This window comes from Lonchura striata, chromosome 13 (genome assembly GCF_046129695.1).
Source record: "Lonchura striata isolate bLonStr1 chromosome 13, bLonStr1.mat, whole genome shotgun sequence".
NCBI classification, from domain to species: domain Eukaryota; kingdom Metazoa; phylum Chordata; class Aves; order Passeriformes; family Estrildidae; genus Lonchura; species Lonchura striata.
The window spans coordinates 2,482,772-2,510,355 of record NC_134615.1 but is presented as its reverse complement, the minus strand read 5'-3'; the positions used below and the strand labels follow the sequence as shown (position 1 = coordinate 2,510,355).

Below are 27,584 nucleotides of genomic sequence, written 5' to 3'. Positions count from 1 at the left end.
GTCCCAGGAAAGGTACCGGGGTATAGAAGAAGGTACCTGAGCAGGTAAGGAATGTCATGAGGAGGTACCCGAGCAGGTACCAGGGATGATGCAGGAGGTACCCGAGCAGGTCCGGAGGTTCCCGAGCAGGTACGGATAGAGCCGGAGGTTCCCGAGCAGTGCCGGAGGTTCCCGAGCAGGTACGGATAGAGCCGGAGGTTCCCGAGCAGTGCCGGAGGTTCCCGAGCAGGTACGGATAGAGCCGGAGGTTCCCGAGCAGGTACGGATAGAGCCGGAGGTTCCCGAGCAGTGCCGGAGGTTCCCGAGCAGGTACGGATAGAGCCGGAGGTTCCCGAGCAGGTACAGGTAGAGCCGGAGATTCCCGAGCAGTGCCGGAGGTTCCCGAGCAGGTACGGATAGAGCCGGAGGTTCCCGAGCAGGCACCGCTCCTGCGGGCAGCAGGGGGCGCTGGCGGCTCCAGAACGGCGCGCAGGGCGGGCCGCGGCCGGGGCTGCCCGGGCGCCGCCTGATCGCGGGGCGGGCGCGGCGCCGGCGGGGTGGGCGGGCGCGGAGGGCCCGGCGGGGCCGGCGGGGCCGGCGGCGCGCGCGGACGGGCGGGGCGGGGCGGGGTCCTCGCGGCCCGGTGAGGTCACTCTTTGTGGCGGCGGCTCCAAGATGGCGCCGGTGCTGGCGGAGAAGAAGCTGCTGGGGCCGGAGGGGCCCGGCGGGGCCGAGCTGCCCGGCGAGGAGGACGAGGGGCAGAACCTCTGGTGAGCGCCCGCGGCCGCCCGGGCCCTGCACGGCGGGGCGAGCCCGGGCTCCGCGGGGCTGGAGCGCGGCGCGGGGCCTCGGCCGGTCGGGGCCGCGCTCGGGCCCCGCGGGCGGCGGCGGCGGGACCGGCGGGGAGCGCCGGGGGGTCCGGGGGTGCGTGACGGGAGCCCCGCGGGCGCAGGGACGGGAGGACGGGGGTAGGAAGGGAGCGGGGCCCGGGACCGCGGCTCTGCGGGATATCCGCGGGGCCGGCTTCGGCAAAGGCGATCTCGTGTGTAGTTGGCTTTTATTTCTTAAAAACCCCCTTAAAAAATACCTATAATGGCAGACAGGTGTATATCGAATACAGCAACCGATTGTGATGGGAGTTAGTTGAAAAGTAATGTTCTGCAGTATTGCGGCCCCGTACAAAGGAGGAGAACTTAAAATGTCCCTGCCTGTGGTTTAGAAATCATAAAAGCCCTTCGGTAGAAGGTGGCATGCTTGAGGTGGTTCAGAGTGCAGTTGGCCTGTGGCTGTGACAGCCCTGCTCGTCCACAGCCCGCATGTGCCGCTGCTGGGTGCGGATGTGCTGAGCTCATGGTGCTGTCAGCCCGCTCCGTGCCGCGCGCTAACGCGGCCGCTCTGCTGCTTCCCAGGTCCTCCATCCTCAGCGAAGTCTCGACACGGTCCAGATCGAAATTGCCATCGGGCAAGAATATTCTTGTTTTTGGTAAGTAACACGCACAACCAGTTGGGTGTTGGTTTGTTGTCTTTTTATTTGTAGAAGCAAAGAGCATTTCAAACACCGATTGGAGCAAACTGACACGTGGGTTCCTTACAGTTGGGTTATGTAATTTGTTCTGTGATCTTGACTTGTGCTTGTAGATTTACTTTCTCATTGATTTCCACTGTTAGATTTATAGCCTATTTTAAGTAATAATAGAGAATAAGATAGTTTTTCGTTCTTATTGTTCTGGTACAAGCCATTAGATTTAGCTGAAATACTTGATAGAGAACAGCAAAGAACTGTGATTCAGAAGTGTATACAAGGATGTTTCTTATTAATTAAGCAAGTTGTGAAAAAATCTTTTCTGTGAAGTCAAATGTAATTCTGAAGGTGTCTTTTTGTTCTCTACAAACTTACTGGCAGGTGATGACGGTTCAGGCAAAACCACACTCATGGCTAAAATACAGGGAGCAGAGCATGGCAAGAAAGGAAGAGGGCTGGAATACTTGTATCTGAATATTCACGATGAAGACCGAGATGGTAAGTTCATTTGAAATGCAATCTCTTTAATTAATTAGCTGCCATGCTGTTTTAATAATTGTGGTTTGATAAGTGTGTTCTGGGCTACGCCCCAGTAGCTGGTTCAGCGTGGTGCTGGGAGTTTTGGGTGCTGGTTGTCCATTTCTGTGGAGGGGAAGGTTTCACAGTCAATGTCCGTTCTCCCTCCTGCCCCTCTGGGAGCCTGACCTGTGCCTGGGGCAGGGCAGCTCTGGGGATCCCTTCTGCTCCAGGGAAGATCCTTTGCTGGTGGTGACTTTGTAGCAGCAGCAGTGGCGTTGCTGTGGCTACTTTGTGATTAGAGAAAGGGAGGGATACATCCATGAGAGTGTCATGCTCAGCATGGATTTCTGGGCGCAGGGTGTTTCTCATAGGGGCTGTGTGTGGAATTTTGGTTAACTATAACAGATGTTTTGCTTTAGTTGACTGAGTGAAGAACGGAACTTAAAGTCAGAATTAGTGTTTCCTTTTCTCGAGTTGGAGCTGATCTCTTTGTCTCTTGTCTTTTTGTTGCTGTTGCTGATCTCTTGTCTCTACTGCATGGAGGGAGATTATGCCAAGAGACCATTTAAAATTATCAGATTACTTGTGCTTTTGGGAAGGTTTGGGACAGAAAGAGATGGGGAGTGAGTTTGTTATCTTTGTTCCTAAATGTGCCTCTGCTGATCTTATTTTGGGCAAGCTGCTAGACCTCCTTGGGTTGGTTTGTCTTTAAAAATGGGGAATATAGGTCTTCTTATTTGTGACTTCCTTCAGAGCTTGGAAGAGGGAAGCAGTGCTGGTGGTTCATCCCTGTTCCTGGGAACAGACTAGGAAGATCCTATAATGGTATTTTGAAACTGGAGATGCACTGAAGGCTTGCAGGAGTGATTAAGTGCCATATGTGACTGGTTGTTATGGAGATTGGGCCTGCACTCACGTGGCAGGAAGCTGCCTTTGGATACTAAGTTAGGCACAATGAAAGGATGAGTACATTGCCATATCTTCCACGGGCCTTCTTGCAGCTCCTAAAAATCTTTTGGGCTGTAATTTTAAATGCTTCTTTAGGTTCTGGGTGTAAGTGCTTTTCCACTGTGCACAATCTGCTTTAGTTCTGCATAAACATTTCAGGATGGGAAAAGCCCCTATGATTAGGAGGGCTGAGACTGCCTGTGTCAGCAGGCCTCTTGCAGCTTCAAAGGAGATGCTATTACAAGCAGAAAAATGTTTGCTGTGCTATTTTTCCTGGTGTTATCTATCAAACCTCAAGTATATCCCTACACTGGAAATATTTTTGGGCTATTCCTGAGTGGCTAAAGTGATAGGAGAGCCCTGTCATAAGAACTCCAGCAGCACTAGCAGGAAAAAAAGAGATAATTTTTGACTGACTACAAGTTCAGCTGGCCAATTCAGGTCTTCATGCATCCTCTAATGTGCGTGTTAGGAGCTAATAATATGTGCCTTTTCCCTTTCTGTCTCATTAGTGTCATCCACAAGCAAAATAAATAGCAAAGTGGGTCAGGACCTCCCAGCAGGCAGAGATAACACTCTTTCTTCTCTAGGACAGGTTTGAATTTGGTTTTTAAACTCTCTGTGCTTCAGATGAGTTTATGCTCATATCCAGATTGGGGAACAAAGGCGTTATAATTGGCCCACAATTCTGGAAGCCATAAAGAACCTCAGGGTAGGCATTCAGGAGCTCAGGAGCAGATGAATGGTTCTGAGGGTCTTTGCTTTTTACTAGAGTCCAACCTAGCCAAGACCAGATCACAAGGATTTTCAGGGGTGCCAGGTGAACACTGGTAACTGAAACTCTGCAGTGGAGTGAGATGATCTCAGTTTCTTTCCCAGTGATAAAAGATTTATTTGCTGTCTTAGTCTTATTCTTCTTTATTTCAAATAAGTTTACTCTGTCCAGGAGAAATATTTTCCTCGTAATGCTGAGTCATTCATTATCTACTTCCCACTTCCCCTTGGAAACCTTAAGGAAAATCTGTGTTGTTTCCTATGCTGTGGTCTCCCCTCCCCGTTCCTCTTCAAGGGATGTTTGAACCTGGCTGCTCCTACACCTAAAGTAGAATTTTTCTGGATTGTTGGATGGCAATCTTGGTTTACAGTTACTTTCCTCTTTAAGATTAGCTAAGCAATTAAATTGTTATTTTCAGTTTGTAGGAAAGTCCAGGAAGTATCTCTGCCTTGCAGGCCCCCTGTGGCTCACAGAGGAGCCCATGGACTGTTTGGTTTTCCCTGTCCCCTGCTGGTTTCTTGGCAGCTGGAGGCACATGGGCACTGTGCTGTGTCCAGCTGCTCCAGCTCTTCCAGGTGTCACTGCTCAGTGTGACATGTGGGTTTTGGTTCCCAGGGCTCAGGGTATTTAGATTCTAAGTCTGCTACTGAATCTCCATCTGAAAAGTCTCTTTCCTAGGGAAAAGATACCTTTTTATTTTAAAGTTATGTTTTGTCACTATCTCAAATGCTGCCTAGGCCAAGGCATTTGCCCAATAAGAGGTTTGGAGAGACATGAGAAGCAATCCTGGGAGAGAGAGGATTCTTGTAAATCTCCAGCTATATTATCCTTAGAGCATATGGCTGTTCCTGGGTACATGACACCATAGCTCATCTGGATGAAAGCATTTATAGCACTGCCTGCAAACTTAACTTTGAATATTAACTGATTTTGGAGCTTAGCCCCCATTGGTGAAATTTTTCAAAGAATATGGCAAGTTTTAGTTTTTTGCCTGTCTTTATGATAAACAGACGTTTCTTGTCTCTACTGGTTAGTCTGCTTTTGAAGACTGAGAATCTGAATTCATAGGAGGTAGAAGAGAAGCTGTGCACAATTTTCCTAAAGGATCTGTGTTTCCAGAGTAATTTTCAGAGGCCCTTGCAGAGCCAGGGCAGAGTTAGAGTGGGGATGTAGAGCAGAAGAGGGAGCCAGACTGCATGGCCTGCTCTGTGCTGTGTGTGTCAGCTGGAGCCACAAGCACCACAGGGACATTTCTCACCTGCCAGACTGCAGATGCACCTCGCCTGTACCCAGTGTGCAGGGAAGAGGAGCCATGCTGGGGTTGCATTCTTACTTGTAACTAAACAAAGCAGTCTTGGGTTTTGCCTCAGATTTGGACTGGCCTCAGTCATATCATATGCATATTCCAGCTGAACTGGTTGTTCCAGGTTGAGCCAAGTCTTGCTGCTGCACTAGTTTCTAATAAGAAAATTGTCTTTTTTTTTTTTTTTTTTGGTCAAGATCTTTAAAGTTATTCTTTTGAATGTTTTCTTTTTTGCTTCTTTTCACAACTTGAGCAAGGGATATCTAATTGCCACTGATATCTTTTGAATAGATGCAGATGTAGTTGCAGTTCACAGAATGAACCATGTGCAATAAAATTCATCTAAGCTGGAAGATCTTTTTCAGGACTAAACGGATAATGGAATATTGACAGGATTTAGAGATGTGATTCTAGCAGCTTTTGTAATAGCCTGTGGTAAGTAGCTCCTGCTTTTCCAACAGGACCTGGTAATTGTTTGCTCTGTTTTTGTATTTTGTGTCATAGCCAGTAAGAAGGGCCCAGTTAACACTCATTACTAAGTAGGAGCTTGATGTGGTGCTGACAAAGCTGAGTTTACCACCAAGTCTTTGCCAAATTGTGAGCACCCAGTGCTGTATTTTTAAGTGTGTTTTGTGTTTTAGCAAATGTAAATCACAAGACATTCCACTGTCCTGTTAGAAAGGAGCAAAACCTTTCCTTTTCATACAGTGTTACATTTTTTTTTGCTAGAGTATGTTTTAATGTGAGTGCAAGGCTTCCAGGCTTCCTAGCAGATTGATTTTGAGTGGTAGTTCCAGCTGCATTCTAATTCCAGTCTGCATTCTACATGTTAAGCAAATATTAAATCCTTAAGGGGAGCAAAGGTGCATAGCAAAGAAAACAATTTTAACCTTAGCTGTTGGCTTTAAAACATGATTTAGAAGCAGTGAATTTGGATATTATTAATTTTTCTAACTTGCCAAGGTGTAAAAGTCTTTTCTGCAGAGTATTCCCCACAGGAGAATCCATCAATGATGAGGAGAGCTGTAAACTTGCATGAAGTATGGATAGATTTGCATTAGATTTTCAAAACTTCCATTCATGCTCCAAGGAGACAGTTGGATACATACAGTCCCTGTCTATTAATAACCTTTAGCTCATAGAAAGCTCGCAGGGTTTTTATTTACTGGGAGGCTGCTGCTTTAGGACATGCAGAATCCTGCACAGATATTTTATTTACTCTTGTGTAATAGCAAACATGTAAATGTGTTCACGTTGTGTCCTACCTTGCTCTCTGTTTTTCCATACTTTTCCTAGACCTTCCCTCTGTCCTCAGAGGTCTTTGGGAGCTTTAGATTCAGACTTAGAGTGCCGTGGGAATCCCTGTGATGCCAGTGATTGGTGTCCTGGAGCAGGGTGAGGGAGGGGAACAGGGCTGGTTGTGCACAGCTGCATTTCTGAGCTCCACAGGGCTTACCCTGACTGATCACTGGAGAGTGAATCGAGGGGTGCAGCTGGCAGTGAGAGGAACTGCAAGTTCACAGTGTGGCTGTTGGCCTGTTTGTGTGATGGCTGATGTTGGAATGTCTTACAACAGCCCAACAAAACTTACAACAAATGCTAGATGTAGGCTGCCAGCAGCACCTTGATGAGGTGTCTGAAACTGGGCTTAGTAGTTTTGTCCAAGGCCTGATTAAACAAGTAGGATGTATATATCTGTCATCTTTTCTTCTTCCAGATTTCTTAGCCAATCTTTTGCCTTTTTCTGCAGTCAGGAGGGGAGGATTCCTTTCCAGAATAAAGTTATGATAGCCATAGTAACTGGATTTATTTTGTGAAGCTGAAAGATTCAGGACACAGAAGTACAGTGAGGCAGGGTAATTATGAAGCTCAGTAGCTGCTTTGAAAATTTGGGTTCTGCAGTGACTGGTTTGCAGATCTGTATGTTTCAGAAGTGTCATATTGTGTATGTAGCGCAAGAGAGACTCACTGTTCCCTCTGGATAGCTGTAGTAAAGTAAGGAATACTTAGGGAGAGGTACTAGGAAGAGTCTAGAAGATAGAAACAATGGAGTTGTTCCTCTTCAGCAGGAAGTTCTGAGGATAATCCCCTCTTTCTCTCTCTCTTTCTGTCTCTCTGTTTCTCTCTTTCTCTCCTTCTCTCTCTTTTTTTTTTTCTATTTTTTTTTAATTTGAAAGAATTGGTTGTTCATGGTACCTGATATATAATTTTTGGAGGAAACTCCTTTTTAAGTTCTTATACTCTTGCCAAGAGTTCAGTTTTGGGGTAAAATGCCAGCTGTCTGACCCAGCTGATCCCCATCTACTCTGCCTTGCATTCCAACAAAACATCCTGCCACTATCAAAAGCACTTGTGGAAGAAGCACAAAAGCTGCAATACCAGATCATTTCCCCAGTGCTCATTTGGTCAGGAGGCTGCAGAAGGAGCCGGTGTTAAGTCAGTGTGCATTAAGAGCAGGTGGCACAACCTTGTTGGGAAGGTGGGAAATTCATCCTGTATTTACCCTTCCACTCCTGTGCTAGAAACTTAAGCTGCTTATTGCTGGTATCTTGTTTGCAGTTTATTTCTGCTGGGAGGTGAGTGTGTGAAACCAGCTTATGTATCTGGGAGACACCAAGGGCAGCATTCATCCCCTGCTGGGCTGGGGCGGGGCCACTTCTTTGGGCCTGCACTTACACATCCCCTGTGTTCTGGGTTCACTGTGAGTGTTTCTAATGCAGGAATGTTGTGCAGCGATTAAAAACTGTCCTGACAGCTGTCCTGGGTAAAAGCTCAAGAACAGAAATTATCTTTTTAAAGGAAAATATTCTGGACCCAGAAATGAAAGCATTTCTCACTAATTTAGGCATTTACACAGGAACCTGTCTTACAAACAAGCTGGCAAAGTGTGCTGGTAGCTGGAGCTGCTTCTTCCACTGGGCACTGATGCTCTCACCTGGTCACTCCCAGCCTGGCAAAGCAAACCCTGGCATCTGCTGGCTTCCAACTGTGCCTTTTCCTTTCAGACCACACTCGCTGCAACGTCTGGATCCTGGATGGAGACTTGTACCACAAAGGGCTGCTGAAGTTCGCAGTTTCTGCTGAATCCCTGCAAGACACCATCGTGGTCTTTGTTGCAGATATGTCTAGACCTTGGACTGTTATGGAGTCTTTACAGAAATGGGCCAGTGTCTTGCAAGAACACATTGATAAGATGAAAATCCCTCCAGAAGAGATGAGGCACATGGAGCAAAAATGTAAGTTTTTGTGCATCCATACATTGCTGTTGGTTTTTTAATTAGCTCTCACAATATTTGATGTATTTCTTTGGTTCAGTGTTTTGAGAATGGGTTGGATAAAAATTACTCTTAAGTTGTGATTGCAACACTAATTCAAATATACTGTGTTAGGCTTTAAAACAAGTGTTCCAGTTTTGCTGTGCTGACAAAACATCAGGTGAATTATTGGTCTAGATACTGGGCAATAATGAGATTTTGATAATTTGATTTTAAAAAGGGCAATTAAAAAATAATAAAATGACAGATTCGGTTTTTAAAAGATGGTGACAAAGTTCAGTGATGAAGTGAGCTGTGTGGTTTGCTGTGGGTCCCATTTCCATAGTGTGCTTGTCTTACAGAAAGTCTCTCTGCCCTTGTTTTTCTGGTGGCTCAGAATTGGTTTTGGTTTCTGTGAACCTGGCGCAGCTAATTATGTCTCACTACATCCATTCCTACCCTGTGACTTTAAGAATGTTGTATAAATTAACCTTCTTTCCTGGCATATCCATGGCAGGATGGAATCTAGCACTGGCAGGCAGTCATTGTTGTAGTATTGGATCCTGCAGGGCTTTCCTAAAGTATCGTTGAATGCTTCTTAAGATTTTTTTTTTTCCTGTTTTCATATTGAATTACTCCAAAATAAATTCCTTCAGTGGAAAAGACCTTAGCAACTTCCAGTCCTTTGAGATGAAGTAGACTCAGACTGATCCTCTGTGCTTGCTGCTTTTGCTCCAGGCTGGTGGCTCTCTGTGCTGGAGTGTGGAACCCTTGCAAATACGGTCTGGTAGGTTCCTGAGCTACTTATAGGGAGCAGTGTGATCTGTTTGACCTGTGAGCACTCAGGTGTATTTGTATAGCTGATAATCCTTTCTGAATGCTAAATATTACGTTCCCAGAAATTTTGTGACTGTAACATACCAGCTGCAGTTTAAATTTAATCATTGAAACCACCTGGGTTTGATCATCAGGTTACATTTAAACAAAAAGTAAAATATGAGAGTTTTTAGGGGAAAACAACGTGCATCAGAGATTTTTTGGAAATGGAAATAGAAAGACAGTTCTAGTATCAAAATCCAGCACTTAATCCAGTTTACACATTTGTGAGACACAGCAAATGTTATGGCAATCCAAATAAAGGGCAAGTTTGTGCACTTAAATTTTCCTTTTGTAAAGAGAAGCTTTTCAGCCTTCCCTTCAGAGTGCAGTCTGTGAAAGAGTTATGGCAAAGCTCAAGTGCCCTCTCCGAGGAACTTAGAAGGCTTTCCAATAGCAGTATCTTAGAGAATTCTAAATTAAAGTATCATGGGAACTCCTGGTTTGTTCTGAGCTCTCCTGGAGTCAAGGGAGAGGGGCTGAGTTCTATGTCTGGCTTCAGGGCCATCCCCTGGCTCAGCTGTGGCACACAGGGCCCTCATATCTTCAAATGTCCATCTCCTGTTCTCAGGCCTTGTGCAGGACCCTTGTGTTACCTGGACACATCTCTGGCTTCTTGTGGACTGTCTCTAGGGCCAGCTGTGCACTCAGAACTTTGGCTACCACGTCCTGTAATTCTTAGCAGCCCATGCTGGGGAAAGGCCTGTTGTAACTGTGTCAGGGTAATGCACTGGCCAGGGTAGAGCACACGTGCCTGGTGACTGCCTTGAGACTGCTGTCCATCCTAAAGCTGCACAGCAAAGCTCTCCTTACTGAAGTCCTGCTACCTGTGCCTACCTCCTGCGGTATGCTGCCACTTAGAAAATGAAGTCACTGGCTTGCAACAGCCCAAATATGTAAAAACCAGGATAATAAAGTTCACATAAGGGTAGTTGAAACATAGAAATGGAGAGCAGAGTGATGGGATGTGCTGAATATAAGCCCCCTGCAGCATAAGACCACATGGATGGATGTGTTTCCTGACTTCTCCTGCAAAGTATTTCCTTCCTCCTGTTCCTCCATCCAAAACTGAATGTCCAAAGTGCTTTCCCTGGCTATCACACTCAGCACCAGGAACCTCCGGGAAACACTGCCCAGTCCTGCCCCAGTGGCATCCACTGGAAGTGCTGCAAGGTTGTTCCTTCTCCATTGCTAAGGTCCTAAGAGTTTCCAGAAATGCCTTTGTTAGCTTTGTTTGCTTGTCAGTGCAGCTGGACTTTGGACTGCTTGTCTCTGCTGGCAGGGTTTGGGAGGCCATTCTGCACCCAGCCCTTGCTCCTGTATTTGCTGGTTGAGATTCTGACTCTTGGCTTGCCTGGCTAGGTGAGAAACTTTGGAGTTAAAGCACTTCGAGAGTGGGCAGCAGGACACACATAGAAGCCACAGGCTGTCTTCTTGGGAATGTACCCAGAGCACTGCCTGCCTACACTCACTCCATCACTGAGCTGCCCAGGGGTTCCTTGCTAAGAGCTTGGCTAATGTGAAGTCAGGTACATAATGCCAACTATGTCCATTTAATTCAGGCTCAATTGTGATAATTCATTATTTGAATAACACATATTGGAATAATTATTTCAGGGATGTTGCCTCCCTTTTTAAGACAGCAGAGCAGATAATGTGGCTGTCAGGAATCAAATACTGCAGAAAGGAGGTGTACTGGTAAAATGGCAATTACACCAATGACCTCTGGGGTGTTTGAAGCTAAAGAATTGAAACACAGTAACATGTTTTTACAAATTGTGTACTGTCCCCTTCAAGCTGAATTAGTTGCAGATTGTCTACCTTTTTGCTTTTCTGATTTGACATAGAGCTGAAAGATTTCTTAAGCTAAAAGATTTTTAAAAATTAATTTATCCAGATATCTTTTGTCTAGGAATTCTTTCCACAAGACTGATTTTTTTAATTATCAATAAAGATGGGGCACAAAAAAAAAGCAAAAAGTGATTGTGAAACTTGAAAGAGTGTAAATATGGAATGATTGTCTTAGAAAAATATTCTTCATTTTCCTCAGTCTGCTGTTAGGGTCTTTGGGATTTATCCATTTAAGATGTAACATTTGCCTGCATTTCCACATTGCAGTTAAAAGAGCACTCCAAGCCTGAGCAAATTACTGTGGCTGGAACAACCAAACCTAATAACTGAGAATTGGTGTCTCAGTGGTGCTTCCATTCAATGCATGTTCTGAGTGATGCAGCAGTTTTTGGTGGGGTTACCTTGCAGGGCCTTGTGTGAGCAACAGCAACAAAACAGTTTTCTGCAACCTCAATTTCATTTGCTGTGTTCAATGCAAAACTCTAAAGAGCCACAAGTTTGGTAGATAAGTCAGCACTCTGTAGTGGAGGTGTGATTTTAATGGCACATCATCACCTGGTGAGAATTTTTTAAACATAATAGGCCATTTTGAGTATTCAACCTTAGTGATTGGTGGCAAAATATTACAGATTTCCAAAGGAACTGTTGTTTTTCTGGCTTCCTATGTTTTGTGCATCATCTTAGGGGTATTTCCTGTTGAAATACCTTAAACCAAAGTAATTTTCACCACTTCTTAATAAAGAAAAGAGTTGTTTTCCATACCATATAGAAGATGATTCCTCAATCAGAACTGTGGGGAGGAGATAATATTCATTGCTCATTAGAAAAAAAGGAAAAATAAAAGATTTTATGAGCTGTTTGGATGTACAACTTTATATCCATTAAATAAGGATACTTTATATCCATTAGAAGCCTGAGAATGGAGCTCAAATGAGACTCAGCTGTGGGAGGTGAGAAAAGGTACGAAATTGCTGCGTGTCAAATATTTTAACTGCAATGAGCTGCTTTATTACTTTGTGGGTGTGCAGTTTGTTCATGGAGGCATCTGACAGTGCCTGGGATCTAGGTTCACTTGGTTTTCTTAGGACTAAATTTTGGAGGGAATGGGGGTTGAGTGGAAGCCTGGAGCAGTGTTGAAGAGCCTCTTGCTGTCGAGCACTCCCACTTGTTCCTGAGTTCAGGTGGCTCTGTGTGCTCAGGGTGCTGTAGTCAGAGGGTCTTGCTCTGGCTGGTACCTTCTGTAACTCAGCAGTTGTTTGTTCAGAGCTGCCGCTGTTGGCCCCAGTCTTGTGTCCCATTGCTCCTTGTCTGGCAGGGGTTAATGCCAGGCCAGGTGCATCCCTGGGAATCCACACGGGAGACTTTTCTCCTGTGTGTGAGGTGTGGCCTTGGTGCTGCTGCTGGGTCCTGCTGACTCCTGGGGCAAGGAGGAGCTGGGAGTTGTTGCTCTCTGGGACTGTGCCCTTCATTCCCATTCAGCAGAAATTCATGAGGATGAAACCATCAGACTTCTGAAATTTCCACGTTGGATTTGCTCTTATTTACATTTCTAAAATTCTTAGAGCATCTTGTGTTTTCTCATGTTGTAGAGTGTTAATCTTTTTGGGAGAGGCATTTTTTCCCCAAATTAGAAGGCATTTATGCTCAGTAAAGAAAGGGTTATTTTGCTTTGATATGAACAAAACCCAGGAAGGGAATCCTGTCCGATTATCATGCTGTGGTAAATTGAGAGCTATATTGTGAAATAGTCTTCTATGTGATTAAGTCAGAGCCTCATCTGAACCATTGTGGGTGATGCAGATACTGTTCTTTAAACTGCTCTAATACACTTGGCCTCAATAATAAATAGTAATGGGAAAGCTAATAAAGGAAAGAGGTACTTCAAAAAACTCCTTTTCTAGTTAAATGTTTTTGGTGAGATAATAAACACGTGGAATGTGCAGAATGTGTGACGGAATTTTGATTTGCTGTAGCTGACTAGGAAACAGTCCTGGAGAAAGCATCCTTTGGAGTGCTGCTGCTTCTTCTCCACAAGAAGGCACTGCCTCCCCACGTTAAAAGCAACTGCATTTCATTTACATTTGTTTGTATTTCCTTGCACTCTAGCATATACTGAATTGGTGATTGGAAGTCTTATGGTCTGTATTTAGTTTGGGGTTTTTAGGATTTTCTCTGGAATGGAGCTCTCTTCCACAAGAATCACACCATTTTATATTTCAACTAAACATTGTAGATTGTGCATCTTTAAACAGAACAGTTTTCTGATCTGTTCTTCCTTCCACACACCCATACCATTGCAGGAATGGTTCCTGTTTTGAAAAGATACCATGACTTCTTTTTGCAAGGCTTGTATAAGAAACTTCCCTGAGGTTTTACCACTTCCTGAAGCTCAGAAGGCTCATTGCAGTTCCTTCCCCGGTACAGAGAGTGTTCTGAGCAGCCTCTCTGTGTGGCTGGGCTGGAGACTGGTGGCTTTCCAAGGAGTTTTCCTCACTGTCTCTACAGTCACTCTGCTCCCACTCTGTTTTTAAAATGAAGGAGCATTTGTGGGAGCAGATATGGAGTTTGTTTGGCTCTTTCCATGAGGGTTCCCTATGGCTGAATGAGGAGGAGAGCCCAGGGCCTCAGGGCAGTGTGTGCCTGGAGCATCCACATCCAGGACACAGATTTAGCTGTTCTGTCACTTTGGTCTTGAGCAAAAGACATTAAAGTGCAGATTGCAGCCCAGATTTGATTAAGCATGTGTGGGCTCACAGTGCATTTCCAAAATGGCCTTAAAACTAATCGTTAGGTGCTTCAATATTGGGTAGTATTCAGGATTATTGGAACACCCACTGTTGCCGTAAAATTAAAATACTGAAAACATAAAAAGCATTGAGTTTCCTCTGGACCTCACTGCAGTTTTCTAGAATACAACTGAGTCTCTTCAGGTAGCCTGCAGATGCCCTTGAGTCTGTGTTTATGCAGGTAGGTTTTATATTTCTAGCACTGGATGCCTACAACAGAAAGGTAGAGTAATAGGAACTAAAATAATTGTTTGTATGAAAAAGTGGTTGTTTCAGGTTGGTGTTTTCTGTGTACTTTTACATTTTCACCGTGCTTTCTTCCACAATAGGTACAAATTGTAGGGTACAGGCTGTGTTGTAAATCACATTTATATTTTCTGTTGTCAACTGACCTATAATGAAATGTTCAGGAATATGCATTTTTGCAGATAATTGTGATTATTTATAATGGCTCCAGATCCCACTTGATTTAGTTTCCTGTAAGTTTTGATGGAAGAGTGTTGTGATGTTGGAAAAGGCAACAAGGCTTAACTTGCATTCAGTTTTCATGTGGTATAAAAATTTTAAAAAACCTCTTGAGATTTCTAGTTAGTTGTAGATTAATTATGATTTTAAAAGAACTAGTTCCTTTGTTGTAGCCTAAGAATTTCTCTCTTTTAATAGTTATAAAGGAGTTTCAGGAGTATGTAGAACCTGAAGAAGGTTACCAAGGATCGCCACAGAGGAGAGGCCCCTCATCTGGCCAGGAGGATGAACATGTTTCCCTTCCCCTCGGAGACAACGTGCTGACTCATAACTTGGGCATTCCCGTGCTCGTGGTGTGCACAAAAGTGAGGCTCTGCTTCTCTTTGCTGCTGTTCGTGGGCTTCTCTGTTAAAGGCATGCTTTCTGCAGACAGGCAAAATGAATTCTGGATTAACAGGGGAGGGATTTGTTCTACAAGTGAGCTTCTGCCATCAACATCAATCTTTACTTTGATGGAATAGTAATAACCTTATCAATTAGAGTTTGATTTATCAGTGCTATTTTAGAACCAGAGACACAAGGTAAATGTAATGGGAGTTTGTAAGATAAGGGAAGGTGTTTTAAGATGTGCTGGGATTAAATTCCTGGGTTTTCTGGTTTGTTTTCCTGCCTCTCCCAGTGTGATGCAGTGAGTGTCCTGGAGAAGGAGCACGACTACAGGGAAGAACACTTTGACTTCATTCAGTCACACATCCGCAGATTCTGCTTACAGTGTATCCTTTTCTGTGCTCAGGAGATTGCCTCTAACCTGAAGCAAGAAGAGATGTTCTCATGTTGAATTGCACGTAACATTCATCCAAGAAATTGTTCTGCAAGATTGCTTGGTATTTAGTTATTGGTTAGAGTATGTGCCACACATATCTAACTTTAGGTAAGTATGTATAGCGTTTGTTTTTCTGAAAAAGTTGACAGATGTATAAAATATTTTATAGTTCTTAAATTGTGCATGGGACTTGGACTTTTTGTTCCTTTACAAAGCATTTGCTTTACATTTTGTGAAGTGTTCTTTCTTGGTTTTCCCCTCAGAATTTGCAATTTCCATGTAAGCCTGAGATCTCATGTGTATATTAAGTTTTGGACTTTTTCTGAGTGAAGTAGGATGCAGTTTCCATGTAAGGCTGGGAGGATGGATAACTTTTGTGTATGTCAAAGAGAAGTGCCACAAGCCTTGCCCTGTTATATCCCTTCCACCCCTGCATACTAAGTGTCTCTAGTTCTGCCTTGAACTACTGCTCAAAGATAAGTCTAGTAGCTATAAATCTATTAACTCTTGTTTTGAAATTCTTATTATAATTTAGAAACTGTATATTGCCTAATTTTCCTTAACTAGAAGCCCAGATGGGGCTGCCTTGATTTATACATCAGTTAAGGAGGAGAAGAACCTTGACCTGTTGTATAAGTACATTGTACATAAAACCTACGGTTTCCAGTTTACCACACCTGCCTTAGTGGTAGAAAAGGATGCAGTTTTTATGTGAGTCACTGGGACAAGCAGCACGGTGTTGGAGGGGTTTTTATTTAGCACTGCATTGCATGTAACATGGATATAAAAGTGAATTGAATGGTATATTGTTCAAAAGCTTAGTATGCAAGTCTTGTGGAATCCCAAATTTAAACAGCAACTTTGTGCATATCGCTTGACTCAGACTATACCACTCCAGTTTTTGTATCCTTGGAATTTAGCTGAGAAACAGGGCTGATCTGTAAGAAAATTGCCATATTTAAGTAGAGGGCAGTAAATAAATGTTCTCAATAAATGTTTGCAGAAAAGGCAAAAGCTTTATTTCTTTACAGACCTGCTGGTTGGGACAATGAGAAGAAAATTGCCATTTTACATGAAAACTTTACAACAGTAAAACCTGAAGATGCATATGAGGACTTCATTGTAAAACCTCCTGTCAGAAAGGTAAAAAGGGGTTATTTCTTTCTGTACCACAAAAAATAAGTAGAGTTTGCTTGAATGGCTGCTAATGACTATTAATATTGAAGAACTCCAAATATAAATGCAAACTTTTTTTTTTTTATCTAAATGTGTGAAACATAAGGCTTTCATTTATTAGTTATTTAAAATACTGCAAGCAAACCCAGAAGCCTTATTGAATGAAAGGCAATGCTTTATTGAATGAAAGGCAGTTCAGGAAGAGCTGGTTTATATTTACTATTTTTGCATGCATGGGGCAGAAACACAGCCAGAAAATTGAGAATTCTCTTGCAGGACATTTCCATTTGTACTCACTTGTCTTTGAGATTGCCATGTGAAGGCAAAGCAAGATCATCTCAGTTTGTTGAAGAGATGCTGATGAGATCAATACCCAAACTTAAAAAGAGGAGTGTGGCTACTTACCAAGTGCTCATCTCTGTAGGACAGTGCTGGCATCACTGTTCATCTGCTCCAATATTTTTTTTTTTTTACAGTATTTTTTAACGACAACTTCTTTAATGGTACTATTATTTTAAATGTGAAAGAACAGTTTAAAAAAAAAAGTGAACAACAGTCTTAAACATTTGCCTCTCTCTCTTCCCTTTTGATCACCAAAGCATAAAAACCAGTTATGGTGATTTCAGTTTTTACTTATAATAACAAAATGTTTTGTTCAACAGTTAGTCCATGATAAAGAGCTGGCAGCAGAAGATGAGCAAGTATTTCTTATGAAGCAGCAGGTAAGAATGGAAGAATGAAAATAAGTCCTTACTATGTGAGATTTCATTTAATTTTCTCCCTTGCTATTGCCTTTAGTTTTTCATTCCCCATTTAAATCACCAGATGGTTGTTTCTCAGCTTTGCAAATTCAGATGTAATTGTGAAGTAAGACTTTATTCTAACAAATACAAGTAGGAAATATGGTCACTTAACTTGGCAAGTTGAAGGGAAGATATGCTGAAAACAGAAAGAAGGTACATGGAGAAGAGGAAGAAGAGACTTTGTATTTCACCATAAAGTTGTACTGATCTGTGAAATATAAATACTTTTAAAACCTAACATCTGAGCATTGCAGTTTCCTTACAGCCAGAGGCTTGAAAGACTTCAATGTGTCAAATTTGGCTATGCTGTAACTTATTTCCTTTATTACTCTATAGTTTGAAAAACATAACAATACTTCCCTATCCAGGTGATTATAAATGTCCTGGGGGTTACAGACTGGGGTGTCTGTGGTTCTGGCTTTGAGTTCTGGACTGGCTGTGTGAGACAAAGGCCCAAAGCTTATTTACTTCTTGCAGTCAGTCCTCTAGAGACAGAGTGGGGGAGTATGGAAATATCAAAGAGGAATCCTGTAAATATCAGGAAAAAGATCAAGTAAATTTATGGTTACTCAGCTTCACTGTATTTTATTTCTCTGTATTCTTTGAAATATATTTAATGTGCTTAATATGTTGTTTTTGCAGTCATTCCTTGCCAAACAGCCAGCAACGCCTACAAGAGCATCAGTAAGTAGATCCAAGGAAAAGAGTAGGAGGTGTTTTGTTTCCTTCAAGGGAAAAGGGAATGATTCTAACCTGCAGAGGTCCATTTTTTATATTTAAATGTAACCTATATAATATCTCCAAACTGCAAAAAGAAAATAAATAATGAGGCAATATTTTAAAATTTTGCTTACAAATTCACTGTGGCAACATTGGATTAATGAACTGAAAACTTCCTGCAGTGATTCAGCCTTTCCTGTAGTAGAGGCACATCCCCAAAATAATTTTGGATGCTTGTTTTATTTCTCCAGTGTGCATCACTACAGTGCCAGTAGAAAGGCTGAAAAAGTATGTTATGTTAAACTTGCTTAATGTAACCACTCCTTTGAAATTCTTCTCTGATTTGTGTGATTTGGACTTTTTAAGGAATCTCCTGCAAGAGGCCCTGCAGGATCCCCAAGGACTCAAGGCAGAGCTGGTCCCACCAATGTACCCAGTGCCTCACCAATCACATCAGTTAAGAAACCAGATCCAAATATTAAAAGTATGAATGAGCATTTTGCTGTTCTATCATGTGTTATTTCCCTTAATGTGAATCCTCTTCTGTAGAAAGATTTGGGTATTTATTCACTAATTGTATAGTTAGTTTAATAACAGAAATGCATTTATGATACAACTTTGGATAGATTTTTTTTCATTTCTGGTCATCTGTGTGACTTGGAATAGAGTTCTCTTACTGCCAAACAGTCAGACAGAGGTCAACTGCATCCTAATTTCCTCAAATTGCCTCAATACATTTATTATGCATCAGCTGGATTATTAGGGTGCAGACTGCTCTAAACTACAAACATTTTTATACTTCATATCAATTATTCTGGAATCCACAGCAAACCCTGTTCCACTAAGCCCTCTCTGGAATGTCATTTGCTGTAGCAGATGGAGTCACTTGGAAATGAGATTTTTCCCTGAGATGCAGCTCCATGGTATTGAGGGGTTTCTTTCCCCTCTGGGCATTAAGAAGGTCTGCAGGGCCAGTGTTGCTTTTTGTTGTCACTGTAGGGAAATACCTCACTTCCAGAGGGTAGAATGCCCTTCTGGATTCTGTCTCATTGCTGAATTGCCAAGTTTTGATTTATTAAAAGCAGTGTGGCATGAAAGGCTGTACTAGAACATCTATGCAGGTTGTTAATGGGCTTATCAGTCTTTGAATTTCATGTCTGTACTTAATACTTAATACTGTGCTCTTGTCTTTTATATTTATTAAAAACTTTAAAATGTACAAATATTTAGATTAACATTTCATTATACCCCCCCCACATCATTCCAGAAAAGCAGGAATGTGCATTCAGCTATCTCTGCCTAGGCCAAGGTATGCAAAGGACTAGAGTATTCAAACTGAACAAGGACAGACTTTCTCAGAGCTGAGGTTTATTTCCTTGATTGGCAAGAGATTTGTATGTATGTGAAAATAAGTTATAATTTACCAGCTCTCAGTGTTCTGTGTGATCCATATTTGTTTTTTTTCTTTAGATAATGCTGCAAGTGAAGGTGTCTTGGCTAGTTTCTTTAACAGTCTATTGAGCAAAAAGACTGGCTCTCCTGGAAGTCCTGGTGCTGGAGGAGTGCAAAGCACAGCCAAGAAATCAGGTATTTGGCTTGTTATTGCAACTTGCTTTTAATAGTTTATTTGGCTCCTTGGTCCCTGGGTGTGTCTCCTACACTGGTCAGGAAAGTGACAGACCTTGACAGATGATAGTACCAAAATGTCTTTAAAAGAAGAACTTTTACTGCAACATCACAACTCCAGGGCTTCTTTTAAATTCTGTTGATTCTTAGAGTGATGTTGCACTGCTGGGATTTCAGTGACATTTGAGTCTTGAGCCTATGCTGAAAGTGCTGATTTATTTTTCAACTTCAGAATTCCTTCCTTTTTTTTCTTGATGCTTTGCTGTTGCAAAGGAGATGCAGTTTTTTGCGTTTGGGCTGGAGTTAGCAGTGAAACTACTGAAATCTCCCCAGAGTTCAAGCTGAAATGAATCACTGCTTGTGACAGCTTGAAGTTGTTCACTCATTAATTATTTAGTATTTTATTGCGATCCAACACAGCTGGTAACACTGACAAATGGGTGCCTTCTGTGTATGTGCTTTGAGTGCACTGTGGGAGATCCTTGCTGATAAATAATGCAACAGTTCAGTGAAAATGAAAGAAAACTGTCAGAGTGGTTGGTACCTACCCAGACCTTGGTGATACAAAATACATTGTCCACCTGACAGATGGAATTTACTGCTTTGATTCTTTGACTGTTTCTGTTTAATACTGGCATTCCCATCACATTGAATGTTCAGGAGCTTTCCTTCCAGAATTCTTTTACTATTAAATTGTTGATAGATACACTACTTCTGATCCCAAGCTTGTGCAATCTTGTGTGTGTTAATGGTGATGCCAAACCCACAGTTCCTCACACTGAGAGGGGAAGGTTAAAACCCAGACATCCTGAACTGGAAGTGAGAAATATCTGCTCCCAGACACACTGGTTCTGTCAGTCAGAGAGCCAAGGCAGTTGGAGTTTGGGTATTTTTTAATTTCTTTTTAACTGGGAAGGTTTATATATGACATTTCATGTTCTAAAAGCTCAAAAATGCCTAAGATTTAAAACAAGTCAGGTGTGATTTTTGTGTGTTTTGTTTCAGCATGATGAATCCTGTAAATTTGTCTTTATTAAATTTAATTATTATGAAGATAACAAAAGGAATTTGTATTATATATTATTTCCATAATCAAATTGTTTCCATGTTATAAAAACACTGAACTAATTCTTTCATAATTCAGAATGCCCTCTTCAGTTAAACACTGAAAGGTATCCCCTGCTTCATTAAATGCAGCCTCATGTTTTATTCACAAAGTCAAAGTAACTTTTATAGAAATAGAACTGGAAATATTCTAGGTGTTACTTCATCCATGCTTTCTATATGGAGTGAAGTCAGTTAGGTAGTACCTGAGTAGTGATTAGAAAATCCAGCTCAGAAATAGAAGCTGTAATGTCACATTTCCAGGAAGCCTATTCCAGTATTTAATTTCTCAGTTACTTTTTTCCCTTGCCCAGTGTTTCTGAATCCCAGTACTCTGGTCTTGTTTGGGTGGCAGCGGAGCTCAGTGTAGCCCCTTTGTGTTTGCAGCAGTGTCTGGGTTTGAAAGCTGTTCTGCCTGTGACTTGTGTGTGGCCTGCAAGAACAGCCTTGTGTGCAGGCCGTGTTGTTTGGCTGTGACAGTTCTGTCCACCTGGCACTCTGCTCACCCCGTTTGCCTTGTGCTCAGAAACACCTGGAGGTGAGACAAGGCACTGCCTGCCCTGGGAAGGGGTGAGCTGATCTGTGCTACAGATGTGTTCTGTTCACATCTCTCAGGGGGACATGGGGTTGATTTCATCTGTGTGATGCTGAGCAGGAGTTTTTTATAACAATTCAACCAGTTTAAGACATTTTCTACTCCTGGTAGGAGGGTTTCTAGTCTGTATCAAATTCAGTGTCTCAAAAGCTCATGTGTTTGCTTAGTAATTGTTTTCCATTCTGTCATCATGCATCACTTTCGTAATTTGTGTAAATAACTTTTTCCCCAATCCTATCTTTCCAAATCCTTTGTCTCTTCAGGCACACTTACCTACATATCTACTCTTTTCAACACTGGAACAGGGTAGATTGCTGAATAAAAGTACTGACAAGTGCTATGGATAACTAATAGGTAATTTTATTAATTAAAATCCATTAATTTTCTGTGAAATATCAACGCTTTTTTGGTTTTAAAGTTTATTTCTGTGGAGGTGATGTGAGATGTGATATCGAACACTTCTCCCTTCTCCACAAGACCTGTTATCCTTTCATAGAAATGTGGGTGGCTTGGCAGAACTTGTCAGGGCAGACCCTCTTGGTTGTTGGGCTGGTAGACTGTTCTAAGCACCTACAACATAACTGCATTTTCTAGAAAAACTGCTAAACTAGTCTGTAATGGGTTTCAGTCTTCTAGCATACTCGGTGCCTTCCAGGACTTTTCAAAGATAACAAGCTTTTTTTTTTGCCTTTTTTTTCCCTTGTGTCAGCATTAACTTCTAATTGGAATAGATAATTTCTGTTGTAGAGATGATATAATTGTCTCTATAATTTCTATATAATTGTCTCTATAATTGTCTTCTATAATTTCTAATGTAGAGACAGCAATCATACATCCTTCTTTAACTTCTTTGATTTTGATAGACTAAATTAGACAAGTTCTCTTCTGGCCTCCTTCTAGAGGCTGAGGTCTGTTTTCCCCACTAGTTTCTTGATTAGTTCCCATAATTGGCTTATTCTTGTCCTGGACAAGAATGATCAGAATGTTGTACTGGGCTCTTCAGATCTACCTCGTTGTAGTGCCTGCTCCAGCAGTTCTCTTTCTTGGGTGGAAGTGCTTCTCCTGAAGGATCTCAAGGTTGGTTTTTCTTGGCTACATTAAGCTGGCAGCTCCTATTCTTTTCCTTGCTTTGGGAGCAGAACAGTTGGCTTTCACTCAAAGGAAAAGGTGCCTGTTTTGTCACCTGCTGTGCTCACATCTTAGATGAACCAGTCTAAGATTAAACTGTGCTGAGAAGGTAAGGGCTCCTCATGCTGCTCCCTGAAAAGCTCTTGTTGGGCTTGTGAGGTACCTGGTGCTGGTGAGAGCAGAAGAGATAACATGTTCCTTTGTGGAAGAGTTGAGCAAAACATCTTGGAGAAAGCATTATTTCCAGCAGCATCCTCTGTGCGAGTGAATGTGCTAAAATTAGCTTTGTAAGCGTTTCAAATGTCTGACTTGTTTAAAGAGCCTGGTGTTTTCAGAAGGTTGATGACAAAAATATTTAAACAGACCATCTGTTTCTCTCATAGCTAAGTATAGCCTGAGGTTGAAATGTTGAGATTCTGTCCCAGGATGAGAGTGACATTGTGGGTCTCAACAATACTGGTCAGCTTCATTGATGGATTGGTTTCTACTGTGACAGTTCTTACCTGAGAAAAATCTCTTCTGGGCAGTGTCACATCCATTTTTCCTACTGTGCAGTGCTTCTTGTTTGCCTTTGTTTCTGAACTCTCTTTGATGTCTAGAACGTGATATTTCAAAAAACTTAAATTGGTTATTTCTGTGGTGGATTAGTTTTCTACATCTGAATTTTTATAGTCTCACAGTTATTTCATTTATATTCACAAGAAGATTCTGGCAGATTCTAAGGCTGCTTTTCATCTCTATTCCCATACAGAGGATAAAGAACTCAGGTTCCCTGCTCTCACTCTGATCGAGGAAGCAGAATTAATTGTACAGAACTAGGGGCATGGAATTGTCCAGAATACCTCTTACTGAATGAGGCCATCACTCCTCAACAAATTTGTAGGGAAACTGAAAGCAAGTGTCACTCTTATTCATAATAGAGGGGAAACTTTTATTTTCTTAGAAACAGCTCCCTGTAGTTCTTCTTCTTTGGAAGGTGCTCCCCATGGTGGTAAAGGGAAATGTATTCCCCTGCAGGGAGAGTTTTTCCTGTCTGCATGAGGTATTTGCAGGACACTGCTTGGGGTTATTTTGGAGCCCTAAGGAGCCAGTATATCCAGCATAAAAAACAGTCATAGTTTTTGTTTAGATCTACTCTTATTTAAGTGAGGATTTTGTGTGGTCTTTATTGTTTTAGGGTTTAGGCTTTTTCAACTCCCAGTCTACACGTGAAGTGTTTTGTATTTTAAGTTCTGTTACAGTACATTAATTAATGTACTAACTCCTAAATTTTGCTTAAATACTTCGACTTTGAGTAGATACTGTGTAAAGCGCTGTGGCTTATGACTAGTGCGTAGGACTAAAACCTTCCTAGTGATTAAAGGTACCTTTTTAACTTGGTTATGTCTTTGTACTTTGGAAAAAAAACTTGAATCTCTACCAGTCAACTCTTGCCTTCTTAATGTTTTCAGCATGTACCCTGGAAAAAATCCACATAATATTTCACACACATTTGAGCTGGAAAACAGATGCTTGTTAAATTCTTTGGCTATGTAAGGAAGCTGTACATGGTTATATAATATACTTTTTGTCTAAAATTGTAGCTTTTTAATCTTAAATGCTTGTATGAGCCATGCATTAGGATATATTGTTCCAGTTTTGGTGATGAATTTGTCTGTGGGTTTATAATTTTCAGAAACACTGAAGTAAGCTGATGGTTCAGTTAGGGAATTGCTAAAAAGAAATGTAAGATATGCCTTTCCATTAAATACTTCAGTGTGTCTGGTTCCAATTGAAGAAGTGCTTTGAAATGCCTGCTTGGAGATATTACATGAGTATGCAATTCCTGTCTCCTTTTTAAGGGAAGTGTTGGCTGCTGATATGAGAGTTCTTCCTGTTACTTGTTTCATATTCAAATGCAGTAGGTACAAGTGCAAACCAAATAAATGGGATTTCTTTTTTTAGCAGGTGTCCTGCATACCTTGTACTTAAAAGTTGGGTTTAAATAAAGTCCTTGCTATTAATGCCAATAATAGAATTGTGTATGGTTGATTTTTACAGAAGATTCTAAATATAGTTATTTTTAAATTTTACTGTAAACATATCACTGGTGGTGGTGTGCTTTTTCCTGCTGTGTAGTTCAGCTTTTCATCTCTTTAAAGTGAGCCAAACCTGAGTATCAGATTACCACAAAAAATACCCTGCATTGTGCCAGGCTCTGTGGCCTTGGGCAGGTGGTAATATAATGAGAAATAAATAATATATTGTCATCTAAAGGTGATTTATTGAACACTTGTGCTTCTTGGTTAAAATATTTCATTGAAACTCAATTGCTTTGTGTTCTTTTTCTCTCCAGGACAAAAGACAGTTTTGGCAAATGCTCAGGAGGAGCTGGACAGGATCACTCGCAAGCCTGACCCCATGGTAACAACAAACTCTCCTCCAACAGAGAACGAAGCTTGATGGGCAGAACAATGCTGATGTAAATGACCAAATAACTATGTATAGTGATCTGATAAGACCAGGAATTTTCTGCTATGGCAGATGCTATCAGTTTTCTTGGGGCAGGGGGAATGAGCTTACTACATCATTGCCTTGTCCCTGTAAAAAGTGCACATTCAGGAAGTTTGCATATAAAATCCCTCTGTATAAGATAACAATTTAGAGTTTATATAGGGCAATTCTTTTGGTTTGGAGGTAAAGCAGGTGCAGCTGCGTTTCCTGTTCTGAAGAACACAGAGAAGCAAAATGGAGAATTCTCTTAAAAATACTACTGACTGCACACAAGGCAAGGCAAGGAAGAGAACTGAAACCCTCTCTCAGAGCTTCTGGAATTGGCTACTTGTATGTTTGCAAAACATTATATTCTTGGAGTGGTGGTGGTGGTGGAACAGCATTAACTGGGGGAAAGAAGCCAAGGTGGGGAATGGAGCCCTAAAAGGGGAAACGGATTTGGGACAGCAAGGAACCAGAATGTTGGATTGACTGGAGAGGAGCAATGTTGTCAAATCCTGTGTTTCACAGGAGGTAAATAGTCACTGTTTTTAAAAGACTACTTTACATTGGAGAATTCCAGGCCAAACACTAAGAACCATGGGAATTTATTCTTGTTATAAATCTTGTTTTAGTTTTTAAAGAAGTCTTAAGAGTGTGGATGCCCTTTCTGGTGTAGCTGACAAAGGGAGAAACTAAACTTGTTTAGCTCCAAGTGCCTGGCACAGTATGTGATGTGTCATTAGAAGGTGCTTGAACTTATTGTGCACTGTAGTACAAACAGTCACTGTTTGGTTTTATTTGAAAAACAGTAGTTTTGGCAATTTGTATTTAATTTTAAATCCTGTTTTCTGATAGCTTCTGCCTTTTTTATGCCAAGAGGCTGGCCTATGAAGAATGGTGGGTGACAGATCATTTTCCCATAATGAAATGTGCTACAGAACACTCTCAGTATTTTTCTTTCTTACTTTTTTTGTAACTAAATATTAGCTACCAAGCTAAAATGGATTCCTGCCTTACACCTATGGAGGTTTTTAAAAAAAACTTTCAAGGCTCTAGTTCCAACCACATCTGCTGCAGGTGCAGCCAACTCCAAATTCTGAAGGTAACCTAAAAAGTATGAATGTGTACACAATGGACATCCTGACGAAGTTGTTTTGTGTTTTCTTTCATGTAGCATTTCATTTGGAAAGATGGGTTGTGGTTGTCCCCGTTGCTCTAAGGGAGCCCTGTCCATGGTCACATAAACCCTCATTCTGTACAAACAAACACAGCTGCAGTGGTTACTGAAATGGCACTTTGATTTCATACACGGTATGCTTGTTTTACATGGACACACTACCAGAAATTAAAAATACCAAGCATATTCTATGCTCTTAATGCTGAAGGGAAAAACCACAATTTGAATTATACAGAGTTTACTTTTTATTGATATGAACTTGTTGTACTAAATCTGATGTCTGGATATTACTTCCCTAATATATATTGTTACTTAAAGATACAGAATTAGACTGACCACTAACACAATGCTGGGTGTTAACCTCAACTCCTTTGTAACAGCAAGAGGCTGTTTGTGTGAGTCTGTCTAGACATTTAGAAAGCTAAGAGTATTTACTTGCCTCTTTGACAAACATTATCATGAGTATGTTACTTGTGCCAGTTTTTATGTTAAAAATACTATTTTTCCTTTCCTTTTTTTCTTTTTTTTTTTTTTAGTTTTTTTTAAGAAATGGTATGACCTGAAGTTATACAGTTGTCTAGATAACAGACTAAGACTGTGGCTGGCTGATGGTGATGTGGATGCACTTTCTGGTGTAAAGGGTGCCAGTTGCAAGTTACCACACCAGAAATAATTACACACTGTCCTCCTGACACTAAGAAGTGAGATTGGAGACTAAACCACCAAAAATTGGACGGGAAAGCTGAAGTGTGTGATTGTAATGGCATAGTTTGAAAACTTTAGTCTGAAACTGCCTTTTTTGTCATCTAACCTGATAAGCACTTTTCTAGCAATATGGCTAAAACTTACAATTTAAGTATTTTCAAGATGTATAAAAATGTTGACTATACTAAAAATGATCAAAACTGTTACTGTGTGATAACTTACCAGCTTTGAAGAAAGATAAAACAGGGACAGATTTCCAGTTTCTAATTGCAAGTGAATGCTCCTAGTTTACTGAAGAGAGGTATTAAGTAATGTAGCATCCTGTGGGTGCCAAAGCCTGCTGGCTTTGGTGAGCTGCACAGTTGTTATTCTGGTGTCTTCAAGCATTGGAACCAAAGGCCAAATGCAAACAGCCTTTACATCTTCAAGTGAAACTTCATTTTATTTGCAGATACACTTGTATGGTAGACTGTTTAAACTATTATATGCCTATATTTATATGCATTATAGTGACTGCATCTACTGTTCATGTTTAAACTAAGAAAACAAAAGATGAAAGCATTCAACTTGAAGCAAATAGAAAACTTTAAAGATTGGCCCTCCATAAAAATGCTGTGGTTATGCTGCTTGATTTTAAGTTTGCACTTTTTTTATTGGCATTTAAAAAAAAAACTGTTTAAACTGAACAGAATTTTGTATTTTATTTAATTTAACTACGTTGAAAGTGACTGCTCTGTACATCGTGAACTTAACAATATACATGCTGTAAATGAAAGTTCACTGTCCTGTATACTAAGTTTATTGGTTTTTCTTCCAACTTACAATTAGGACTGCAAATGTATGAAACAAACCTTAGTCCACTTGTATGGCTTTAACCAGGTGCAGTATGCAGTCATGTGGAACCTTGCTTTCTAGTGCTGGCAAAACAAGGACGTCTTTAATTACTGGCTTCAATAAACATGAATCCAGACTGC

At 41.4% G+C, this 27,584-nt stretch overlaps 1 protein-coding gene across 2 annotated transcripts; it reads left to right on the top strand.

Annotated features, from left to right (window-relative positions):
- The first annotated feature begins 332 nt into the window (after positions 1-332).
- On the top strand, positions 333-27,584 carry DYNC1LI2 (dynein cytoplasmic 1 light intermediate chain 2). 2 transcript variants are annotated; one of them, XM_077786253.1, is made up of 13 exons: positions 333-389; positions 1,389-1,462; positions 1,883-1,999; positions 8,052-8,282; positions 14,477-14,643; positions 14,958-15,051; positions 15,677-15,812; positions 16,133-16,244; positions 16,940-16,999; positions 17,723-17,764; positions 18,167-18,284; positions 19,271-19,387; positions 24,589-27,584. In XM_077786253.1, the coding sequence occupies exons 3-13, from the start codon at positions 1,912-1,914 to the stop codon at positions 24,693-24,695; spliced, it is 1,272 nt and encodes a 423-aa protein (XP_077642379.1). In that variant the 5' UTR covers positions 333-389; positions 1,389-1,462; positions 1,883-1,911; the 3' UTR covers positions 24,696-27,584. The 2 variants fall into 2 exon arrangements, with proteins under 2 accessions (XP_077642379.1, XP_021390394.1); XM_021534719.3 differs by lacking the exon at positions 333-389 and adding an exon at positions 601-749.